This window comes from Conger conger, chromosome 11 (assembly GCF_963514075.1).
Source record: "Conger conger chromosome 11, fConCon1.1, whole genome shotgun sequence".
Classification (NCBI taxonomy): Eukaryota; Metazoa; Chordata; class Actinopteri; order Anguilliformes; family Congridae; genus Conger; species Conger conger.
The window spans coordinates 34753247-34774680 of record NC_083770.1 but is presented as its reverse complement, the minus strand read 5'-3'; the positions used below and the strand labels follow the sequence as shown (position 1 = coordinate 34774680).

Here is a 21434-nt window from a genome sequence, read left to right as displayed (position 1 = left end):
AAGCAGGTTACAAACAATACAATTGTGGGATATTAGAACTGTGGAAAAGTAACTTTTGTTTCACGTAGGGCTTGCTCCCATGTATATCGTTACTACTGGTGAGAGGAATTGAACAAGCGAGGTGACAATTGAATGAAGGAGGCTATAAACAATACCGTCAAAGTGAAATTAAACCCTCTCTCCCTCAGGAAATGAGGCGAGCAGATATGGAACAATATCACAACCACAACAACTGGGAAGAGGGAAGAGATTTAATCCAGAACCTGCATTGTCGACGAAGACCGATAGAGGCGGAATTAATAAAGACCTTTGATAGCGTACATATTCCGATTGCCATCGAACGCAGACCAGCAGCCTATCACCAATTGTAGTTGTATCTGCTAGCTCACTCAAACGCGTACACACGCGCATCTCGTAGGCTACATACAAGCGCGCAAGTCACACCCCTTTTCATTGCACACTATACGCATAGGAAACAGGGGGATCTGCGCGAAATGTACACTCGAAGTAACCTACGCATTTGGTGCAGACAACGCACGGTCACCGGCAAGAAATGGAGACTACATGACTGAACGAAACGAACGAGGATTACACTCGCCGTTTCATCGTAGCATCGTATAATATATGATAAAAATGGGTGACCATGCGATTGGATTACGGTGCATAACGGTAAGACCCAAATATTTCGTGTAGTCAATTTACCAACCTTGGCAACATGAATTTGTCTTCTGCTTTTAATTTCTAATTAATGTGAGAATGCTTAGGCTACTTATCATGATGTCGAGGGTCGATGGCTACATTACCAATACCTAGCCAACTTCAATTTTAGGACGGCAGCTCTTCTATAGCTAGTGTTATAGTATAATCAACCCACTGTCACCTTATGTTTCAACACGGTCTAAGTCAAAGTGGTTCAGGTTTTGTTTAATACCGTGGATATTGCAATCACCGCAATCAATTAAAACCAATTTGTAGGTAGAGTAGCCAATGCGTGGGCTTCGATGTCCATCAAATTAAAGGTGTGTGCATGTAGTATACGCATGGATGCGGTAAGTGTGTTCTTAAGTGTGTTCATGTTCAGTATAAACTCTTGAAGAACCCGCTTCTCTTTGAAAATGTATTATAATGTGAAATGGCCTAAATAAAATTACCTATTTTATTCAATCACACACACGCATCTCGTAGGCGGCGATGTATAGTGAAACAAGTTCAGTATACCACTGGGGAGCGCATAATCCGCTCACATTGTTAACAAATCGTGTTCCACCTTTGCACGACCGCCGATACGACGGAGTTTACTGTATGGTATCTAGGCGATGAAGCGTCTGTGCTTATTTCGCATAGTCTCAAAGCTGTCCGTGGCTTGGGGACTGTTGTGGCGCTCACTCTCTGATACAGCGGAAAGTGGATCTGATTCAGAAACTCGCTCCTTATATAATGACTTATTATTAGTAACGCGTATTATTAGACCGCGAATAGTGCTGAAACCTCTATGACCGATATGTGCGGTTTACATTCAGCTCTTGCTTGTGTAGTTACTAGCCTATAGTTAAATTAAAAATGCTTAGCAGTAGGCTATTGCTTGTTTAATGTATGACCAGTGAATTACATTTAGACGAAAAATAACTGCGAAACAATGGCATGGTGTATGTTAAAGGGATGCAGGCTAGAGTTGGTAAAGGTAAAAGTTCAGACTTCAGAGGTGATCAGTGTTTCCGACGATATCGGATAATCTGGTGTGCCCAAAAGGCAGGTTAATCCCGGTTCCAATAGGAAGCCACATAATACAACAAAAAAATCAAAATTTAATAGGTGAAGATTGATGATTCCTGCTTTAACAGTATCGATTTACACAGGATCTCAAAAATGATAGAACCTTCCAAATGAATTCAATAGCAGTAACAGAGCTGTAGTAGCCTAGATATAGAAGATGTGTAATATAAAATCTTGGTGCGTTCTCAGTGTTAGCGTGAATACTACAGATTACACATCCATGTAGCTCAATTTGATTCAAATAGATTTGTTCTGTATCTGTTTCTAGCTAATGTACAATTTTTTTTTTTTAACCGTGTTATGTGACATTTATATTACAAAATGTACTTTCCATTTGACAGAAGAGGCAGGATTTGAGCATCTACTTATGACGTGCTGGAGGATTACAGAAGCTCTCCCGGATGCCTACAGGGCATCTGAGGTTCTGGAAAGCAGGTCCAAAATCCAGTGTGACAGGTGTAAAATGATATTTAATTTTAAGAAGAAACTTGTGTTTACTTAGCAGAGCTGGGCAGTCATGTCTCTTGGCATTTAATTCAGCATGTGTTGTGACAGGTAGGCAGTTGCTTGCACAGTTGTACTTTTTATAGTATGATTACTGAAATAAAAAAGGTTGCATCGTTGTTTTGATTAATTTTGCTGTCACAGCACCCTGTGTGTCTTGGAGGGGACCTTTATGAAACAGATGCTGGGGTATGGCCAGGGAGTGGAGCGAGATAACGGCTGCCAGATGAGCCTGAGCATTCAGGGGGAGGAGGTGATGCAAGACATCCCTGCTGTCAGTGTAGCGGTGTGGCAACCCCATACCCCCCCAACACACATACACACACACCCACCCACACACACACACACACACACACCCACCCACCCACACACACACACACACATACACACACACACACACACACACACAACCACCCACCCATCCACACACACACATACACACACACACACCCACCCACCCACACACGCATACACACACACACACATACACACACACACCCACCCACCCACACACACACACACACACACATCCTTTGGCACAATTCTCTTTGATCTGCTCTTGCTCTGTCTGATAAATTACTTATTCTCCTTATATAACCCCTTCAAGAGCTAGTAAATTGCAAACCACTGTTGTCTGCAGACAGCCAAAAAGAAGAGTATCCTCAGCACTGGGTGTTTAGTCCTGGGGTTATGGTCAGTTCCATTACATTTCGTTCAGTTTAGGAAATTAAATACAGTCCTTTAACTGAAAAATCTTCATAGAACTAAAATTTGGTGTTCGGTGAACGGCGCAAATACACTTTAATGCATTGAAATACAGCACAACTTTGTCCTGAAGACGCACTATTGTTGGGTGAGTGGATTGTGAAATGAACAACAAGCGTTATGTATTACTGTATAAATGAAATATACATGAAACCTTACACAGAAAATACACAACAAGAGCACAGGTTCACTTCCAGCAAGTATTTAAACAGTTGGTTTTTCATGTGGCCTGTTTCAAATTTTGGCATTGCCTTCACAAGCAAACATGGAACAGCAACAGGAAACTAGCAAGCTCGCCCCACTGTTGGTGGAAGAAACCATGCGCTGTCAATTGCTGACCTGTTTGATGCTAAAAAAAGGCCTTCTTCAGCACAGCAAGGCCCTCTGATTGCCTCAAATCAGTGGGCTGCTGACGGCACACCATAGCCCCAGAGCATATATAATAATAAACTTTATTTATATAGCACCTTTCATACATAAAATGTAGCTCAAAGTGCTTTGCATGTGGACTGCATACATTTATATTTATAAGCATTGTTACAGACTGTGATGATAAGTGTTGTAGAGAATATAAAGTAAAAACTGCCATATATTCAGATTTTTGGATAACCTCAAAAACTCCTAGAATTTGTGAGCTAAAATATGCTGACTGAAGCAAGACACCTGATTTAATCTAGAGTGAAAAATATACTCAGATCTGTGTTTACGCACTTTTGTGGGGAAATGACAGGTCTCACAATTCATAAAAATGAAAAGATGATGGGAAACAACGTGTTGGATCATTTTTTGCATTTGCTGTTTTAAATGGAGTGGAGTGCCCGAGATAACAGAAAGTTATGTCCCAAAGTATCGTATAGGAGCCTTTTTCTGTTTCCCTGACTTGAGGCTTTGTACTACATTGGCATTTGGTTTCAGTTGAGTTGTCATGCATCTATCGATTTGACCTTCATGCACACAGCAGTTTTGCAGACGCTGTCTCTTACTGTAACTTACACCGGTGTCTGAAGATTTCAGGGAAGCTAGAGGGGGGTATGCCTCCATTATGTCTGATCCATCATTGGGCCACTTCTCCTCTGAGCCCTTATGAGTAGGACATAATTACCCTGTGTCCTGGGGTCAGAGATATAAGTGGATTAAAGTGAAGATGTGGAAGCTGACTGGAGGAAAACAGCAATTCTCTGTTGAGGAAAGGATTAATAAATGAGATGTTATGCTGTTGTCTTTTGCCAAGGGTGCTAGAGGAGCAACACTCTGAAAGGGTGTTAGCATGCTATCAGATCATTGTGGAAGTGATGACAAGAACAGAAGGAAAGGGAAATATACTTTTTTTCACGGCTTTCTAAAAATAAACACATAGGGAAACACTGACCCGGCACCCTTTTGGATGCCGAATCTCCCCAGACTCTGCATTGTAAGTGCACTTTAATGATCTCACCTGAGTGCCCTCGGGAGAGTAAGATAGAACCATTTTAAAGGCCTTTGAGCCCTCTACTCATTACTTACCCCCCTCTTGTCGTGCCAACGGTGAACAGACTGACACCAGCCTGGCGAGAGCTGGATGCCAGCTTGCACTTCCAGCGGCAGGGCCCATCCTTCCTGTCTCCACACTGTGGATAAATAAGCGGGGTTCCCGCACGGATGTGAGAGGGGCTCCTTACGGCCCGTGGGGCAGAGGAGATGTGATCAGAGCCCTGGTGAGTCTGTGAAGAGAACGCTGATGCGTCTAGGCCTTTAATGTTTGCTCGATATTTGCCAATCAGTTTGTTCAGCAGGCAGTTTGTCAGTAGTGAAATAAAACTCCAGATTACCCAACCACCCCTGATCATTTTTGGGTGTGCTGTGGGGGACACAAATGTCAGGGCTGATTTGCGGAAGGTCGCGGCACAGGAAGATTTTCTGCGGTCCCCTGTCCTTTAGGCTTCCGGAAAGCTGGCAGAGCTAAATGAAAAATAAATACTCGTAATTAAAAACATTTATCATGTCAGAGGAAAATTACCCTGGGGTGCTGTGCTTGCAGCCATTTGACTCTGACCATATGCGTCTTCCAAATGAAATTGGTCTGCGGTCAGATATATCTGTCTCAGATATGTCTGGTCATTGTTTGTGTATTGGCTCAGCTAGTCTGACCTCTCAATGTGTGGTTTATGTCTTTGAGGCATTTCAATTTGGATCGGATTAACTGTTTTTTTGTCTTTTTTGTGTGTTGCAAATTTTAGTGTTTCATATTTACTGTGTATGTTTGTGTGCTGTGTTCTGTGTGTCAGCATGTGTGTGCTTTTGTGTGTGCTGTATGTGTGCTTGGGTGGGTGTGTTCATTTGTGTGTGCTTATGTGTGTGTTTGTGTCTGTGTGTGTGTGTGTGTGCCTGCATGTAGATATGGCAATGCTCTTCTTCCCCTAAGTTAGTGGACACACAGGCACACACAGAGGCACACACAGAGGCGTGTGTGGCTGTGTGTCCACTAACTCAGCGGAAGAAGAACATTGCCTCTGGGAGGTATCAGATGTCTGTCAGTCTGGCTGTCAGATGTGTTCCATGTATATGACCTACAGCAGAGATAGGAGAGAACAGAAAGCATAGCTTTGGTCCTGAGATGTAGTGTAGGGGTAAAGATGTAATGCAGGAATACCGTTGAGGAATATACTTCCATTTGGATGAGTTTGTAGGTTAGGGTATCAATGTCCTGCAGTAGATAGGTCTATCTATATGGAGATATTGGATGTAAGGCCTGGGGTTAAAAATAGGTGGTCCATTGCTTGTGGATGTAAGGTTTAAGCATGTTCAGTATAATCTCGTTTTTTGTGTGTAAATATCAGAACTGGGGTGGTGGGGTGGGGTGGGGTCAGTGCAACCTGTGTAGATGTGTGAGATGGAATTCAGAGGGATTCTTATGGTGGTTTGATGTGGTTTTAAATATAAGGTGTAGGGTTTGCTTAATTTTCATAAATACCTTTCATAACATTGAACTGGGTCAGTGTATCTCACAGAGGACCTAAAGTGCAGTACGGAGGCAGTGTCTGGTTGCGTAGCAGACGGGTGGTCAGTGCCATCTCTCCCCAGCCCAGCAAGAACAGATGGCCCTCAGAGGGAGGGGCTGGGAGGGAACCAAGGGAAGGGTGTTTCTGTTTGGATCGCCTTCACTAAAATGTGCTGTAAATTGCTTTAACCGGACTCAGGGCAAAGGGAACACAAAGCATGCTTTCAATACACGCAGATGTCAGGACAGTAGGACATCTGAATCGTACTACTGCAAGCTTGTATTAAAAAAGGAAGCACTAGCATGTGGCCTATGTGACCTTTGGGTATGCTCGTCAAATCATTAATGACCTTGCTCAGCACACGAAGTGGGTATACTGTTTGTATTTTCATTTAAATCCCCCTTTTAATTGCCTTGTTGAAGTGATGGCATTGATAGTTCCAGATTAAGCAACAACTATTTATGTGAGGCCCTTTAATTCCTCCCAGTGGACAATGTTGGACTGTGGCACACAAGTGCTGTTTCAGTCTATGTGCCATTTTGTCTTATTAAACAAAGCTGAATAGATCTCTATTTTTTTTTTTTTCAATGAGGATTTCTAGAACAGCATTGTGTGTATTCCTGCAGTCATCGGCAAGCCTTTGTGCTTGGACAAGAAAATAATGATATATAAATGATGATCTCTAAATGAATGGAGTATCTCTCAAAGTAGGCCCATTAGCTCATTGGTCTATTTATTATAAATGGGTTATTCTACCCAATGACTCATATTGTTAACTGCAAAAGGCTGAGATCTTTGTAGGATGAGCTGAAAGAGAATCATTAAAAGCTACTTTGTTATAGGACTGATACAAGTTGTCCATAATACATAATACAAGCTTCTGAATAATGTATGAAACAAGGTGTGGGATTGTCTGGGATAAAGATGGTATATGACTGTGTCCTTTCAAGACGTATAATTTACACATCCAAAGGTCAGCACTGGTGGTCAAGAAGCCATTGAATCATTAAATGGAACAATTGTATTTCACACAGATTGCTGGTCCCAAAGTTATTTTACTAGGGGCGAATCAGGATGTTTTATTGGCTCGAGTTAGCTTTTGGTAAGGGGAAAGGGTTTGTGTTGGCATGACTGTTAATCTATAACTTTTGATTCACATGTAAGGTTAGTTAATAGCATTTGAATAACATACATGTGATCCATGCTAATATATAGGCTAATGAACTGTTAACTTTGTGATATCCAATCCAAAAAACTTTGTGAGATCCAATACAATCTTTTAAAAATAACCATCCATAATATTAAAGCAATTTGTTTACGCTTTAGGTGAGCAGACGATGAAGGTGTATTTTTTAACATCAGAACATAAATTTCAGAACATCATTGAATGATGAATTATGAATCGTGAATGATCTACATTTGCTGCTTTGCAGTTAGTCGTCCAATAGCAATTTAGCAGCTTGAGGAATCTACCAAGGCCTAAGGAATCTCCCGCCAATGTTCTAATTTCTTGCTGGGGCTTATTTTGGTGACCGTAGCACTGCCTCATGAAAATGTTAGCTTAATTAGAACTCTGGGATGGAAATCAAATTTATATTTGTTTTGATAATTAACACAGTTATTTGAGTCTCCTCCAGTATGTAAGGATGTGGTGGGAGGCTAATCAAACTGGGATCTATTCGGAGATTTATAATGATTCCATTTGTTTATTTGTTTACTCCATTTGTTTATTGCTTTGTTGTTTAATGGAATAGACCGAGGCCTTGAAAAAAAAAAAAATCTGTGTTCTGAGTGGTTTTGAGATATTGAGCTGTAAAGATACCAAATATGTTTAATGGCATATAAACAATGTATTTATGACACGAATTCATTTTTGTCAAAAATGTCAGTTAGAACTGAAGAGCAGATTCATGAATTAATTAATTTAACATTTTTGTTGTTTGTTTTTGCTCAGTTCTCCTAACACCAATATATATTCCTTTGAGGAGCGTTTAAAGTGTCCCTTGTTCAGCAGTCCCAAACTCTCATTGTAATTATTTTCTTTCCCTCTGTTGATTAATTCCACAGCTGGTGAAGATGGTTCGGACATCCCTGCTTGTGCCTGAGTGTAACACAACAACCGTGACCAAGCGTATTGTTTTCAGACTGTTCTTTCACCATTTTACAGTGAGACAAAGTATTCATTCAAGGCACCAGTTTCAATGAAAGATCGCATACACAAACTATAAACTATGATTGTTTAAGTATGTTATTTACATTTTTCATTTTTGTGGGGAACCAAATTTTATAATACAGTCATTGTCCAAAAAATCCACTTGTCTTATATTAACCAGGGCACAGTTGTAACAAACAAATCCATATGCTATTCAAACAAAATAAGGTGCTGAAAAGCCCAAAATGAAACCATAGACACAAGAGAACAAAACAAACCAAGATCAGAGTGCTGATGTGTAAATGTTGGATGTGGAAGTGGGCAGGACTGCAGAAGACATAATTTTAAACCAGTAGTTATTCTTCCTCCTGAGAAAACAAAATAGTGACTCTTCAGCAACAACGTTTGTCCTTGGCAACAACGTGTGAAGAAAATATAACATAACATAACATAATATATTATATAATACATATAACAATAGATAGCAGGAATCAACTAAAGAGAGCTAAAGAGAGAGAGGCCTCCAAGTGGGTGGGGATGGGCATTTTTGTCCCTTAGAATGCATGTAGCCAGGTGTTCTTGATAAACTCTTGATCTCTCTCAACTCCATCATAGGCAGAATGACTATTCCAAGAGAAAAGAATCATGAGCAGAAACAGGAACATAACAGCGGCACATACCTGAGTGACACACGCAGACATTTCTGCGCCAGCTCATTCTCTTCCCATGGGCAGAGATGGACAGGGAAGGATTTATTTAGCCATTTAAACTGGGGTATGGTGAGGTCTGAGATGGACACCGCCAAATTTGGAATTTTGGCCAAGTCCATGGGGAGCTCTCTAGTCTTTGCAGTAAAGTGTTATTTTGTGACAAGTGATGTTAAGACTTCAGTAGGATGCACTTGTTTCTTGTTTGGTCTCCTGGGAAGACTGTTCCCTATTATTCCACGTGCACCACTTCCAGCAGCAACCTGGCTTTCCTAAAGAAGCTATCCAAGTACTAACCAAACCCAGCCTGGGCTTAGCTTCAGCCACCTGACAGGAAAAAAAATTACAGGGTGTTTTTTCTACTGGATTATTTATGCCATGTTTGAAAGACTGCCGTGAGTCAGCTCCCCAGTCCCGGTGTCCCTATATTTGCAAGGCTTTATGGATCATATAGATATTCACTCAGCTGTGACGATTGCTCGTTAAGATGCCTTGACAGTCAATGTAATCAAATTGAGATGATTTGCAGCGCTACGCCCAAAGTGCTAAGCGACTGCAATTTCCCAGTGTGAAACGAGTGTAAAAATTGGACAGGTGTGCAGGGAATGATCTCATGGCTCTGTTTTTGGAACCAGCTGATGAAGCACTGGCGTGAAGGTGACCCTGTGATGCCCCGTGGCAATCGGTGTGTGTGTGTGGTGTGTGTGAGAAGTAGGAGCGCAGCACCCTGTCTGACTGGTACATAATTCAGATTCTATTTGGACTGCCCTACTGTAAATTCCAGCTATGCCAGCTTGACCAGCTTGAAAATTGAGCTGGTCAAGCTGGTCTAGCTGGGTATGAGTTGGTCAACCAGTATGGCCAAGCTGGTTATAAAGCTGGTCTAGCTGGGTATGAGCTGGTCAACCAGCTAGTGCTGGTAGCTTGTCTCCACTGGCAGCTAGTCAACCAGCTACCAACTGTTTCAAAACATCGCTTGAGCTGGTCGAACCTTGTCAAGCTGGGAGCTGGTCTGAACTGGTCAACCAGTTAAACTGCTTGGTACTATTCAAAATAACAATTCAGTTCAGCGAATAATTCACTGTTATGGAATTGCGCATTATTTTGTTTTAAGACTCATGCCCCTACCTTGACCTGTCTTGATCAGCTTCCTCCACCATGGCTGTTATCGTAAACAGCAATTACATTAATTAATTAAGTTGCAATAAAAAACTCATTTGAGATTCACATACTCACCTAGGACAATATTGCACACTGTAAAGCCTAAAGGTACAGTTTACTCAAATGTTTTGTGGAAGCCAGTTGCCTTGAAACATTTGAGTAGTGCAGCCTAATCTGTTTAATTATGCAGTTGTCGTTAACTTTTAAGTTAAACTCCTTTGAATTGAATTACAATAACATGTTTTATTTTTGAAGTTGAAGCTGCTGAGTGTATTTAGTAAGATTGGCTGTGTACAGACATCAGTGCTGGTATTTACACTGGGAGTGAGCTGATCCATAGTTGGCCCGCTTCTTGTATCTGATGCCATGTCTGTCAGCTTTCCCCCTACCTTATACAAATAAAAGAAGTGAGCAAGGGGTTTGGAAGGCTAACTGAACCAAAGTACATTAGCACTCCATTATCTGCGCACTCTCCCCCATTACTTTCACTTGCTAGAGTTGGGGAAATCTGCTGATATATACAGACTTTTAGATGGTTACATTGCAAGGACAAAATATATCATTCCCTTAGTAATAGTAGAACTGTTGAGTTCACATGCTGAGGATTAGCTTCTAATGGCTGCCTCAGGTGTATCACCACACAGTAATGTAGAGTAATTACGGCTGAAATGCTGTGAGGTACAATGTTAGCCTGTGAGTCATCCTGAGGCATTTCATTTATTTATTCGCCATTTGCAAAACTGATTACTCTATTATTTCTTGCTCTGTTTTCCATTTCCTTTTTTATAATATTATATTTTTCTATGGGATATGGTTCAGTGTGTATGCTTCAGTGTGTGTATGCATCCATGTCCGTGTGTGAGTATGCATTTGTGTGTATGTGTGTTGTGAATGTAAGTGCATAAGTGTATGTCAGTGTCTACCAGTGTGGAAAATTAATTCACACCACCCTCAAGAAAATGTAATGATTTGCTCTGTTCGGCCGAGCGTTAGCCACACTCGCTAACCTCCTTGTGTGTATGAGTACAACTCTGATTAAACTTGATTTAATGCTGTGAGACGGCCTAGCAAGAACAGTGCTGCCCAACTGATTTAAATGAACATACCTATACACTGAGGTAAATTGTGACAGAGTAGCTTGTGTAGAGTGGCTCGTTTACAAATCCATTCTCTTAGGGTTTTTAATGCAATGGGACTAATCATTTTTTTCTGTGATTAAAAAAAAAAATGTCTGGTAAAAATGTGAGGTGACAGGTGAAATTTTGGCATCTACCAGTCAGTGTGACTGGTGGGCGAAAAGGTAAATTCCCCACCCTGCCTGCCCTCATACGTCTGTGTGTGTGTGTGTGTCCGCTTGTATGTGTGGGTGAGTGTACTGTATGTTTGTGTGTGTGTGTGTGTTTGTGTGTTTGTTCTTGTGTGTGTGTGTGTGTCTGTGTGCATGTGTGTGTGTGTGTGTGTGTGTGTGCATGATTGCATGACCCCAATATCTTTAAAATGCAACCAGTGAGTGAACAAAAATGGAATCACTGCTTCATTCCAGTTTTGTGGCATTTTGCTGTCTTGCCGAGCACAAACGAAACAAGCTTAAACACTCCAAATTACTAACTGAATCAGTCTACTGAGAAAATGTCTGACAAAACTTATTTTTTACGAAACTGATTTACTGCTTACTTTCAAAAGACAGAGAGAGAGCGAGAGAGAGAGAGATAATCCACTTAAATTCATGCTCAATATTAAATTCACGGAGGAAGAAGATACAGCCCATTGACAGTGCTCTTGCGGATTTTAATGGCGGTATTCCTATCCTGGCAGTAGCCTGCATCTGTCTGATCACCCCTCTTTTCCACTGGCTATGCACTTCAGGGTGAACAGGGCTGTCATTATGTTTGGACAGGTGTGCTGGGTGATTGATAGTTGAGAGAGGCTCCAGGGCCCAGATGAACTCCAGGGGAAACACTGTTTTTCTCTGTCAGCTCTGATACAGGAGTCTCGTGTGATTGACATCTCAGAGGACTGGTTGGGTGCGGGTGACCCAAACTGTGAGAGACAGAGAGATAGTACAACACTGCTCATCTGTGGTCAGACCTGTACAGGTGTTCTGGTGTACAGGTGTGTGGAATGACACACTCATCAAGGGAAAGGCTTCTCCATCAGACTCAACGCTATGCTTTATCATCCTGTGCTAATGAGCCTTGTAACAAGTATGGACTCAAAATACATCAGTGTATTTACAATCCAGCTGGTCGCAGTACTGACTGAGGCTGGTAGCTCCACAGGGTGACGTGCTATTGCCAATTGCATCGCCCAGGGTATGGGAGGGCTCAGTTTGTTGGGGATCCACCTTTGATCGCCCTTCAGCGACCACTATTGGACACCTGTAGAGTGCATGTCAAAGCTGTCTATGAAAGATCTTTGTCAGACTCCACTCTGTACAAGCTTAGTCAGTGAAAAAGTGTTGAGGAGGAGAAGAAAATTGGCAGTGGGGTTCACAAATGAATGTGGCTGTGGTTGCAGATAATTGGGTATTCCAAATTACGGTGGGATTTGGACGTATTATGTGGCAAATAAAAAAATAATGTATTAATTTAAAAAATGGCAGTGTAAACAAAAATTAAAGAAGTTGAGCTCCCAGAAAACAGTAATGAGCACTGCACAAAAATATACCATATACAGTACATTAGCACATAGTGATTTATCATATGCCTTTTGTAATAGATAACTCTGGGCTGAAACTCTTTCTACATAATGCTCAATGCAGCATATTTATGAATATGAATTGGGTTTATACAGATCACTGACCTTTCCCTTACAGATTCACCATGGGTGTTCCTGCACACAGTCTCAGAAGGCCAGGTCGGAGTTGACACAGTCTAGTTTCAAACCCTAGCCATTATAGTGCTGACTGGATACGCATTGTTGGCTGCATGGCCACCCAGGGAGAGAGGGTTTTGGTTGGCTGGATGTGCCGGTAATATCATTCCAAGCACAACGACTCTGGTGAAGAGGCACTTGTAGTCTGCTTGAGCAAATAAAGTTCTCTGCTACAAGCTGGACCAATGGACTCCATAAGTGAAAGGAAGGGTTGCTTGGCTACACAAGGACACACATGCCAGTGTGTATCCTGCTGAATTGACTGAGGAGGTTGCAGCTTAAATATCCTAAATGGCATTCAAAATATGGGAAGTTAAGGTAAATTTGTTTGCTGTGCAGGAAACAATTCACTCTACATTATACTTTTTTATAGAAGAAACAGTAGTGCAATAAATATAATTATTAAGTAACACATTTATTTTTAAAAGCTTAGTGTCTTCTTTCTGGCATTGGTGGAAAACACATTTATTTTCAAGAAAAGTTATGCACTCATAATATCACCGTATAGGCTGTGCTTAAAATATAGGGTACATTTTATTAGAACTTATCAGAACTAATGTTTGTCCAATTAATGTTCTCCTTATGGGCGTTAAGGCATCAGTTCATATCGCACGGTCACTGTTGGACTAGGCAGGATTCTGCAGCTGCTTAATTTAACACTCTCCTTCTTGTCTCCTGACGTTAAGACCAGAGCTGAGTGTGCATATGAGAGAGTTATTGTATGTGGCATTATTGTGCTGACATTTTGATTGATGGATTGGTAAGAAAGAAAGTGGATTTTCCACTTAGTTAGTCATTAGCAGGCAATCACAAGTGAAAACACCCCTTTGAGGCAATGAGTTGGTGGAGTGCAAACCAAAGCACATCTTGGCAAGAGTAAGAGTTTCATTGTAAAACACAATTAACGCCAAATCAAAAAAATGAGGGTCACACTTCGTGAGAATCATGAATTGGCATTAACTAATGTAGTTGTTAATCATGAATTAATGATGTACAAATACATTCATTATTAAGCAGTATTTGTTACCTTGCTAATAATGTATTAGTTACATGAATATTTTACATTAGCAAACCATATGATAAACATATATAGGTTTTTCATTCCAAAATGAATTGGTATTAAATTGTAGTTGTACTGCTGTAAAAATTACCTCATCAGTAGTTAGTTGGTTAACAACTGCATTAGTTAATATCAATTCATGTGCAGTAACAGTATTGTAACATGCTACCAAATGGAGATGACAGTGTCAAACATCTTGTGTAGAGTGATTGATCACAGGTACATGAATACAGCCTTTTCTTACAAACCAAGATAAATACCCCTTCCGTTTTATTGCATATTGTGATATATCAGTGTCGCCAAATCTAGCAAATAATTAACATTTTTGACAGTTTGGAGGATAGGGTGGTGTTGGCACCCCTCCCAAGAAAGCGAAGAAGGTCGAAAGTACCATGAACGAGAAATACTGAAGAAATTGTGGTATTCAGGGGGAGGCCAGATGCCAGCTATTGGCTGTATTGTACACACACAGTGAGAGACAATGGCCAGTTATGCCACGTTGTCCTACTGACTGACACTGATTTGACTATTAGTCATAAGATGTTTTATGATAACCATAATAAGGTCATTCATGATTTATTCAGTTTATTTTGAGACTTGATGTGATTCCACTCAATGACAGGAGGAACATTTCATGTGAAGTATTTGGTGTTGACAGAAAATCACCCCAGCAAGGTGAAAAATACCTGGCTTAAAACCGTTTTTTCCTTATAATAGGATCCTGATGAATAAAATTACTTGAAAAGTAATTTAATTTTAATTTATTGTATATTAATGAAATCTACAAGTGCACAAGCTCATCACATTAAATAATCCATATTTGTCTTGAAAGATTGTTTGTTTCTTTCTGTTTTTGTTGGGAAGTTATTTTCACAGTAATATCACCTGAAAAGTAAAATTTAAAATGAACAATATTTGTAATATTGTTCCCAGGTTATGATTTGCAGTTATTGTACGTCACTCTGGATAAGAGCTTCTGCCAAATGACAGTGATGTAATGTCATATAATATTATAAGTGAATATAATAAATTCTGCAGTTGTATTTTTCCAAAGGAAAAGCTCTCAAGCTTTCAAGCTTTCAATTTGTATTTATTTTAACATAACAAGCATACATAAACATAAAGTATTACATTATTTTGATCTAATGTGTTCTTCTTTTATTCTTCTTCTTATTTCCCCTATTACAGAGAGCATTAACCTCAAAACAAACTGAAAGGGGGAATTAGACAAGTCCCTTTAAGATGACACGCACAGATCCACCTGACATACTGGCATCGACTGTATATCGAGACATAAAAGTGAACCCCTCCTCCCGCACCGAGTCCCTCCACTCTTCTGAACAATGTGATTCCCAGAAAATCGGCAAGCTGGAGGACAATCAGGAGAAGATCAACAAGAGGCACTGCCGCAGCTTCGACTACATAGAGTCACTGGACGACCCCAAGTCCCACGCCTCCTCCTCCATGGAGTACCCGTTGCGGCGGAGGTCAGAGAGGCATGTGGCTAACCCAGATGTGACCTGGACCGCCCTTGCCCAGCAGGGTCACCTGAGGTTCTCCTCGCCTGACTTGTTCAACACCCGGCTGGGCCCTCAGCACGTAGTCAGCGAGGTGGCCGGTGGTGAAGCCACCAGGCCTGAGCTCAAAAAGAAGGCCAGGTCCAAAAGCACCCCCAGAGTCAAGACCACTTTCACCCCTGTGCCTATTGAGGTATCCTCTCCTGTGCTGAGGAGAGGGCGGGAGGCCCAACGGGCATCGCGGGAGACCTCCAAGAAGTCTGAGGCCTCACCGCGCCGAGAGCCTCCTGTCTACGTGTCTAGCCGGGGACCGTTGATGAACGAGGTACACCCCATCAAGCTGCAGCCACAACGGGCAGAATCCAACTGCTACTCGCCCCTCTACGTCACCGACTGCTTTGACCAGAGCAGGCCAGATAGGCAGCAGCAGCCAGCCACCAGCCCCCACGTCAAATGTCGGGTAGACATCAAGCCAGACGCGGCGGTGCTGCAGCACACGGCTAGGAGGGTCAGTCCGGCAGTGCTCTGGCAACGGCACCACGGCATGAGTGCCCCCCGGCAGATCTCCACCTCCAGAACACCGACACCCAGCGAATGCTACAGTGGGGATTTCAGGCAAGCATACCAGTACGCCAGCAGCATGCCCAACAGCTACACCCAGCCTGTGGAGATACCGCTGCAGGGGATGCCCTCCCCAAGGGAGTACCGTGGTCGGGAAAGAAGGGCCTTCTCCATCCCCAATGTGCCGACTAAGTTCTTTTACACGGACGACCCTGGCAGGTACCCTTCCCCGGCTACGGTTTCCGGAACATACTATTCGGATGATCAGTACAGCATCCACAGTCAGAACCACACCCCCAAGGCAGCGTATGCCCACGACCCCAGGACTCGCATGTTTCACACCCTCCCCGTCCGGCCATACTACTCTGAAATAGAGCCCCGCCAGTTCCCAACCCAGTCTGCGTACCCCAGACCTTACTCCACCAGTGAACCAGGGACCTATATCATCCAGACCCCACCTGCTAGGGCATACTACAGGGAGGACCCCAGGACATACCCAGTCCAGGCAATCCCATCTAAGATATTCTACACGAATGAGTCCTTCACTCCACCGCCACAACCACTAGAGCATCACGTTCCCCTGAGAGCTTACCACACTGAGGGTCGGCAACGCCCTCGGGTTTCCGAGGACTGGTATGGCTCAGATGTTTCAGGGTACACTTTCCACCACCCCTCCGCCCAGCTCACCCCTCAAAGAGTGAGAGGGGAGCCAGTGCTGACCCCCTGGTACACAAACCACTGCATGGAGCCAGCCAGGCTGGGGGCAGAAGCTAGGCCCTACTCCAGGTCCTGGGATAACATTCTGAACCCACCGCATGTGGAACAGCAGCAGCCTGTCCAACGTGGGCGAAGCTATGAGAACCTCCTCTACCAGGGGAAGAGGGCGCAGTCCCCAGAGGCCCGTCGTCAGCCTGTGGTGGTGAACCTCTCCAGCTCACCCAGACGCTATGCAGCCCTCTCCCTGTCGGAGACCTCCCTGCTGGAGAAAGGTGTGGGCACCGGAGGTGCTGGTGTGACTGATGGTTTGAAGAACACCACAGGAAGGTTGTGGTTTGTCACTCCAGAGATCACTATCACTGACAACGACATTCGCCCAGGCAAACTCAGTAAGGCAGAGGTCCGCTCAGGCAGCTGGGATGCGCTGGACTCTGGCAGGGATCCTTGTCCCGGTGTCAAAGAGCTGTGTTCCTACCCGGAGGAAACCGCCAAAGAGAAGACCCACAACAGCTACTCCCTACAGCAGAGCCTTGAGCAGCTAGATGAGCTTCTGGCTGACCTGGTCATTGACTACAAGCCTCCATCGAGCAGGAGGCCTAGCGAGGACCTTCTGGACCAGCTCAAGAAGCTGATCAATGAGGACGAAGTGGACCCCTCCACTAAAAAAGAGGACAATAGCCCAGAGGACCAGGGTCCCATGAACAAGCAGCCTACGTCCATAAAAATAAGCCCAGAAACTCACCAGGATCTGGACAGTGGCTGTGATGGGGTACAAAAGAGCACAGATGAGTGCTCACCAGACCAGAGCACAGATGAGGATGACACTATGATGTGTTCCAACAGCAAGTGCGGGAGAACGGAGACCCTGTTCAATGCCTGCCTCTACTTCAAGTCCTGCCACAGCTGCTACACATACTACTGTTCCCGCAACTGCAGGCGGGAGGACTGGGATGTCCACAAGGAAAGCTGCCTGTACGGTCGCGTGGGCAGCATGTGCCGTCGTGTCATCAAGTTCTGCCGGGAGACGGGGGAAATCCACAAGGCGTTCTCCCGCATTGCCAAGGTGGGCTACCTCTCCCGGGGGAGAGGGGTCCTCTTCCTGGGGTTCCCCAACCCAGGGTCATCTGAAAACTTCCTGCAGTATGGTCTGGAGAGCCTTCTCATGGCCCCCACCTACTTGTCACTGCGGGAGTTGGATGGCTTCAAGGACAACCTGGGGAGCTATTGCAAGGAGCTCCAAGAGGCTGGAGATGAATACGACCCCAGCGAATGTTTCCTCCTGAATGTATCTATCGCCGTGGGTGAACAAGTGCCTGACCGACCCTCACCTAGGGTCCAAGCCCCAACTGTGAGGAAGTACGCTAAGGTGTCCCTAGCCTCCACCAGCCCAGAGAGGAAGGTGCTGAAGAAAGAAAGTGACATGGAGACACTGATCCTCACCCCGCCCCCGGGGACATCTGACATAGACAAGGAGGGAGAAGAGGGTCGCAAGGCCCGGGAGATCTGTTTCATCAACATCCAGCGGGAGCTACGGACCAGGGGGGTCTTCCTGCGCCATGAGAACCCCCAAGTCTACCAGCAACTTGTAGAGTTTGTAGAGAGTAACAAGAGGTTCACACCTACCACCATCTACCCCATAGACAAGAGGACCGGGAAGCAGTTCATGTGTATGATTATGGCTGCTTCTGAGCCACGGACACTAGACTGGGTGGCTAACCCCCATCTTCTAGATGACATTATATAATCGACTGCACCTCTGATGTCATCCATTGTATGTGTAGCTATATGAATAATGTATATAGTTACGCAACAAGCATATTTACTATTAATGTTTGTAGATATGTATTTTACTATGAGAAAAAAAAGTTTTATTAATGTTTTCCAGCTGACATTGTTCATAATAATTCCATTCATTGTTGTTCATCTTAGGGGAGTTACATCTTTTTGTCTGTTGGATTCATTAAAGAAGATGAGATACACATGCACACATTTAGTCAACCAGGATTGGTTCTTGACATACACTTGGTCTTGTAATTCGTAACCATTTTCTTTTCACGTCATCTTATTTTTTCAATTACAGTTGTCTTACATTTGCATTCTTGTGGTTTACTGCCAATTTCAATATTCTGGGTTTAACATTGTCTAAACCAATCCTGCTCCTGGAGATCTACCATTCCACAATGGAATTAGTTATACCATTCATTTCAACCCTTATTCAGTACAGCTGATTTGACTAACTGGCAGCTCAACAACAGATCTCTAGCTTTTGAATGAGATGTGCTTTGTTAGGTTTGGAGTGAAAACCTACAGGCCAGTAGATCTCCAGGAACAGGCTGGGCAGTTCTGGTCTAAACCATAGGTCACTCGTTTGTGACATTTCAGCTTCATTGTCAAATTTATTTAAATTGAACTAAGAGCATGTCACCAAATCCATCCACTTCATTCTACCTGCATTAAGCATTTTTTTCCCAGTCTTAATTGCTTGCAGTGTCTTCTAGTCATTTTCGAACAGTTTACATAAATGTTTAGTATAAACATTATGCACATGCTTTGTACTTTGATGATCATTTTACAGTACTGGAACTGTAAAATTTGTTTATTTGTGCATTATTATATAAGATATTTATATTGAAAAGCATTTTAAGTTAAATATTTTCAGGTATACCACTGAGATTTACCCACTGAGTTAGATTCAAAAATATTTTCCAGGCTGGAAAAGTTCTGGTCAACTCCAAAATAAATTTCAGTAGTCTAAGGAAACACAGATATTCTGATAAGCTGAATCTGAGTCCTAGTAGTGTGATTTAACCTATTGACAAATGTTCTGTTGGCAGTTGATATCTGGCTTTCAATACACATGAAGGAGCTGCAAACAAAAGAAAATACTAGTATGGTCTGTATTCATTTTATCTAAGATGTAGCTCATACTGTACAATTAGAAACCAAATGTGCAGTTAATTGTAAAAGTCAGTTTATGTTCACCTCCAAAAATTCAAACAGAAACATTAGAGGACACACTTAAAAACAAACCGTGAAATAATTTATAATGGATACTATTTAATAGAGATTCTCTTGTAACTACCAGTGTTTGTCCTTATAATTCATTAATCTACTGTATCAGAGTTTACCGCGATTGCTGTGTGGTTCTGAAAGCTAACATAGTTACAGTTGTAAATGTGTGTTGTGGTCGGCTTGTTGCAATGCCTCAATATGTTTCTATTGTAAAAACACAGATTGTGAATTCTTTAACCAAATCAACAATGTAAAACTAGGAGTTTGTTAATGTACAGCATGTGAATTAGTTACAGTTGCAGATTTAGAATTATTACTAATTTATAAAATCAGATTGGAGATGAAGAAGCCTTTCACCATCCCTAAAATGTGCCATACATTTCAGACAAAGAGAATAAATCTTCTGTCTTTCTTTTCCTCAACGAACAGTCTTGAAAGTACTGCACTGATACAACATATTGGTACTCAGCTACAGGGAGGCACTTCATCTGCAAACTCACAAGAACAAGAAGGCCTGGTGAAAAAAGGCCACAATGTTTCAGTATTCTTGAGATGTTATGCACTAGTTATCTTTTTTTGAAACATCCTTTCTTGTTATAATTTATTTCTCCCTCCTTTGACACGGTTTATGGCCTGTTATCTGTTCACTGCTCTCCAGTGCTGGTGTTCATTTTTGCTGTTATTGCTTCGCCCAACCGTGTGCTGCAGTGGACTTTCTGTTTAACAAGGAGATGCTATGTGTGCGCGGATGTGTGGGACTGTATGTTAGTGTTTGATTCCCTCAGACTCTTCTGCAAGCAGTTCAGAGGGAATGATTGATTGAATGCATGCTATCCATATTTTGGCCTTTTGTCATGACAATGATAATAAATATAATAAATATAGACTGATCTGCTTGATAATTTAATATTTTTTGAAAAATATACAAATAATAAAGTATTTTGGTTGAGAAAATAGTTCTATATTTAATTCCACTAAAATGTAAATGATGTCATGCATACTAATGGAGGGTGATATTTTCAAATTATGAGTGAACAGCTCCTGTTGAAATGAAAAAAAAAAACAAACATGGGGAAGATGTTCTTCATTGTATCGTTTTTAAAATGTCATCCTCTGTTTCACTGCATACTATTTATAAACCATATTTAATAAATGAACTGGAAACACAAGACTGAACCTGCTTGCTTGTCCCTTGATTCACAGAGAAAGCAAACACCACGCAATGGAGTGGTGGTTGGGAGGGGGGATGATTCAGTCGTTTGATTCAGGTTTGTCCTTTGCATAACAAATCACAAGCTTTATTTGTAGGGACAAAGCCAATAGATGCCATCCCCTGCACCAGCCAACAAAGTAACAGTTCACACACTTCTGAAATGAGACCTACATTGCTAGCCTTAGAACTAAAATCTAAGTTAGAACTAACTAAATGTAATGATGGGAATACTTTTAAGTTGAACATATAAAGCTGTTTTTTATTTCTATTTTTATTGCCTTTTACCTTCTGCAAGGTATAATTAAAAGGAATAACAACATACATTACTTTTATCTCTTTTTTTTTTTGCCATCACTACAGCTAAGTGCATCGTGACTTTCCTTGCTGTGAGTCCTTTTTCGGCTTGACGGGTAATTCCTGGGTAATTTGTCCGTTTGACA

The 21434-nt window shown here is 42.3% G+C and overlaps 1 protein-coding gene across 1 annotated transcript; it reads left to right on the top strand.

Annotated features, from left to right (window-relative positions):
• The first annotated feature begins 443 nt into the window (after nucleotides 1-443).
• Nucleotides 444-20957, top strand: LOC133140746 (apical junction component 1 homolog). The gene is made up of 2 exons (XM_061260915.1): nucleotides 444-669; nucleotides 15163-20957. Exon 2 carries the CDS (start codon nucleotides 15217-15219, stop codon nucleotides 18511-18513), a length of 3297 nt encoding a protein of 1098 aa, XP_061116899.1. The 5' UTR covers nucleotides 444-669; nucleotides 15163-15216; the 3' UTR covers nucleotides 18514-20957.
• Nucleotides 20958-21434: the final 477 nt, after the last annotated feature.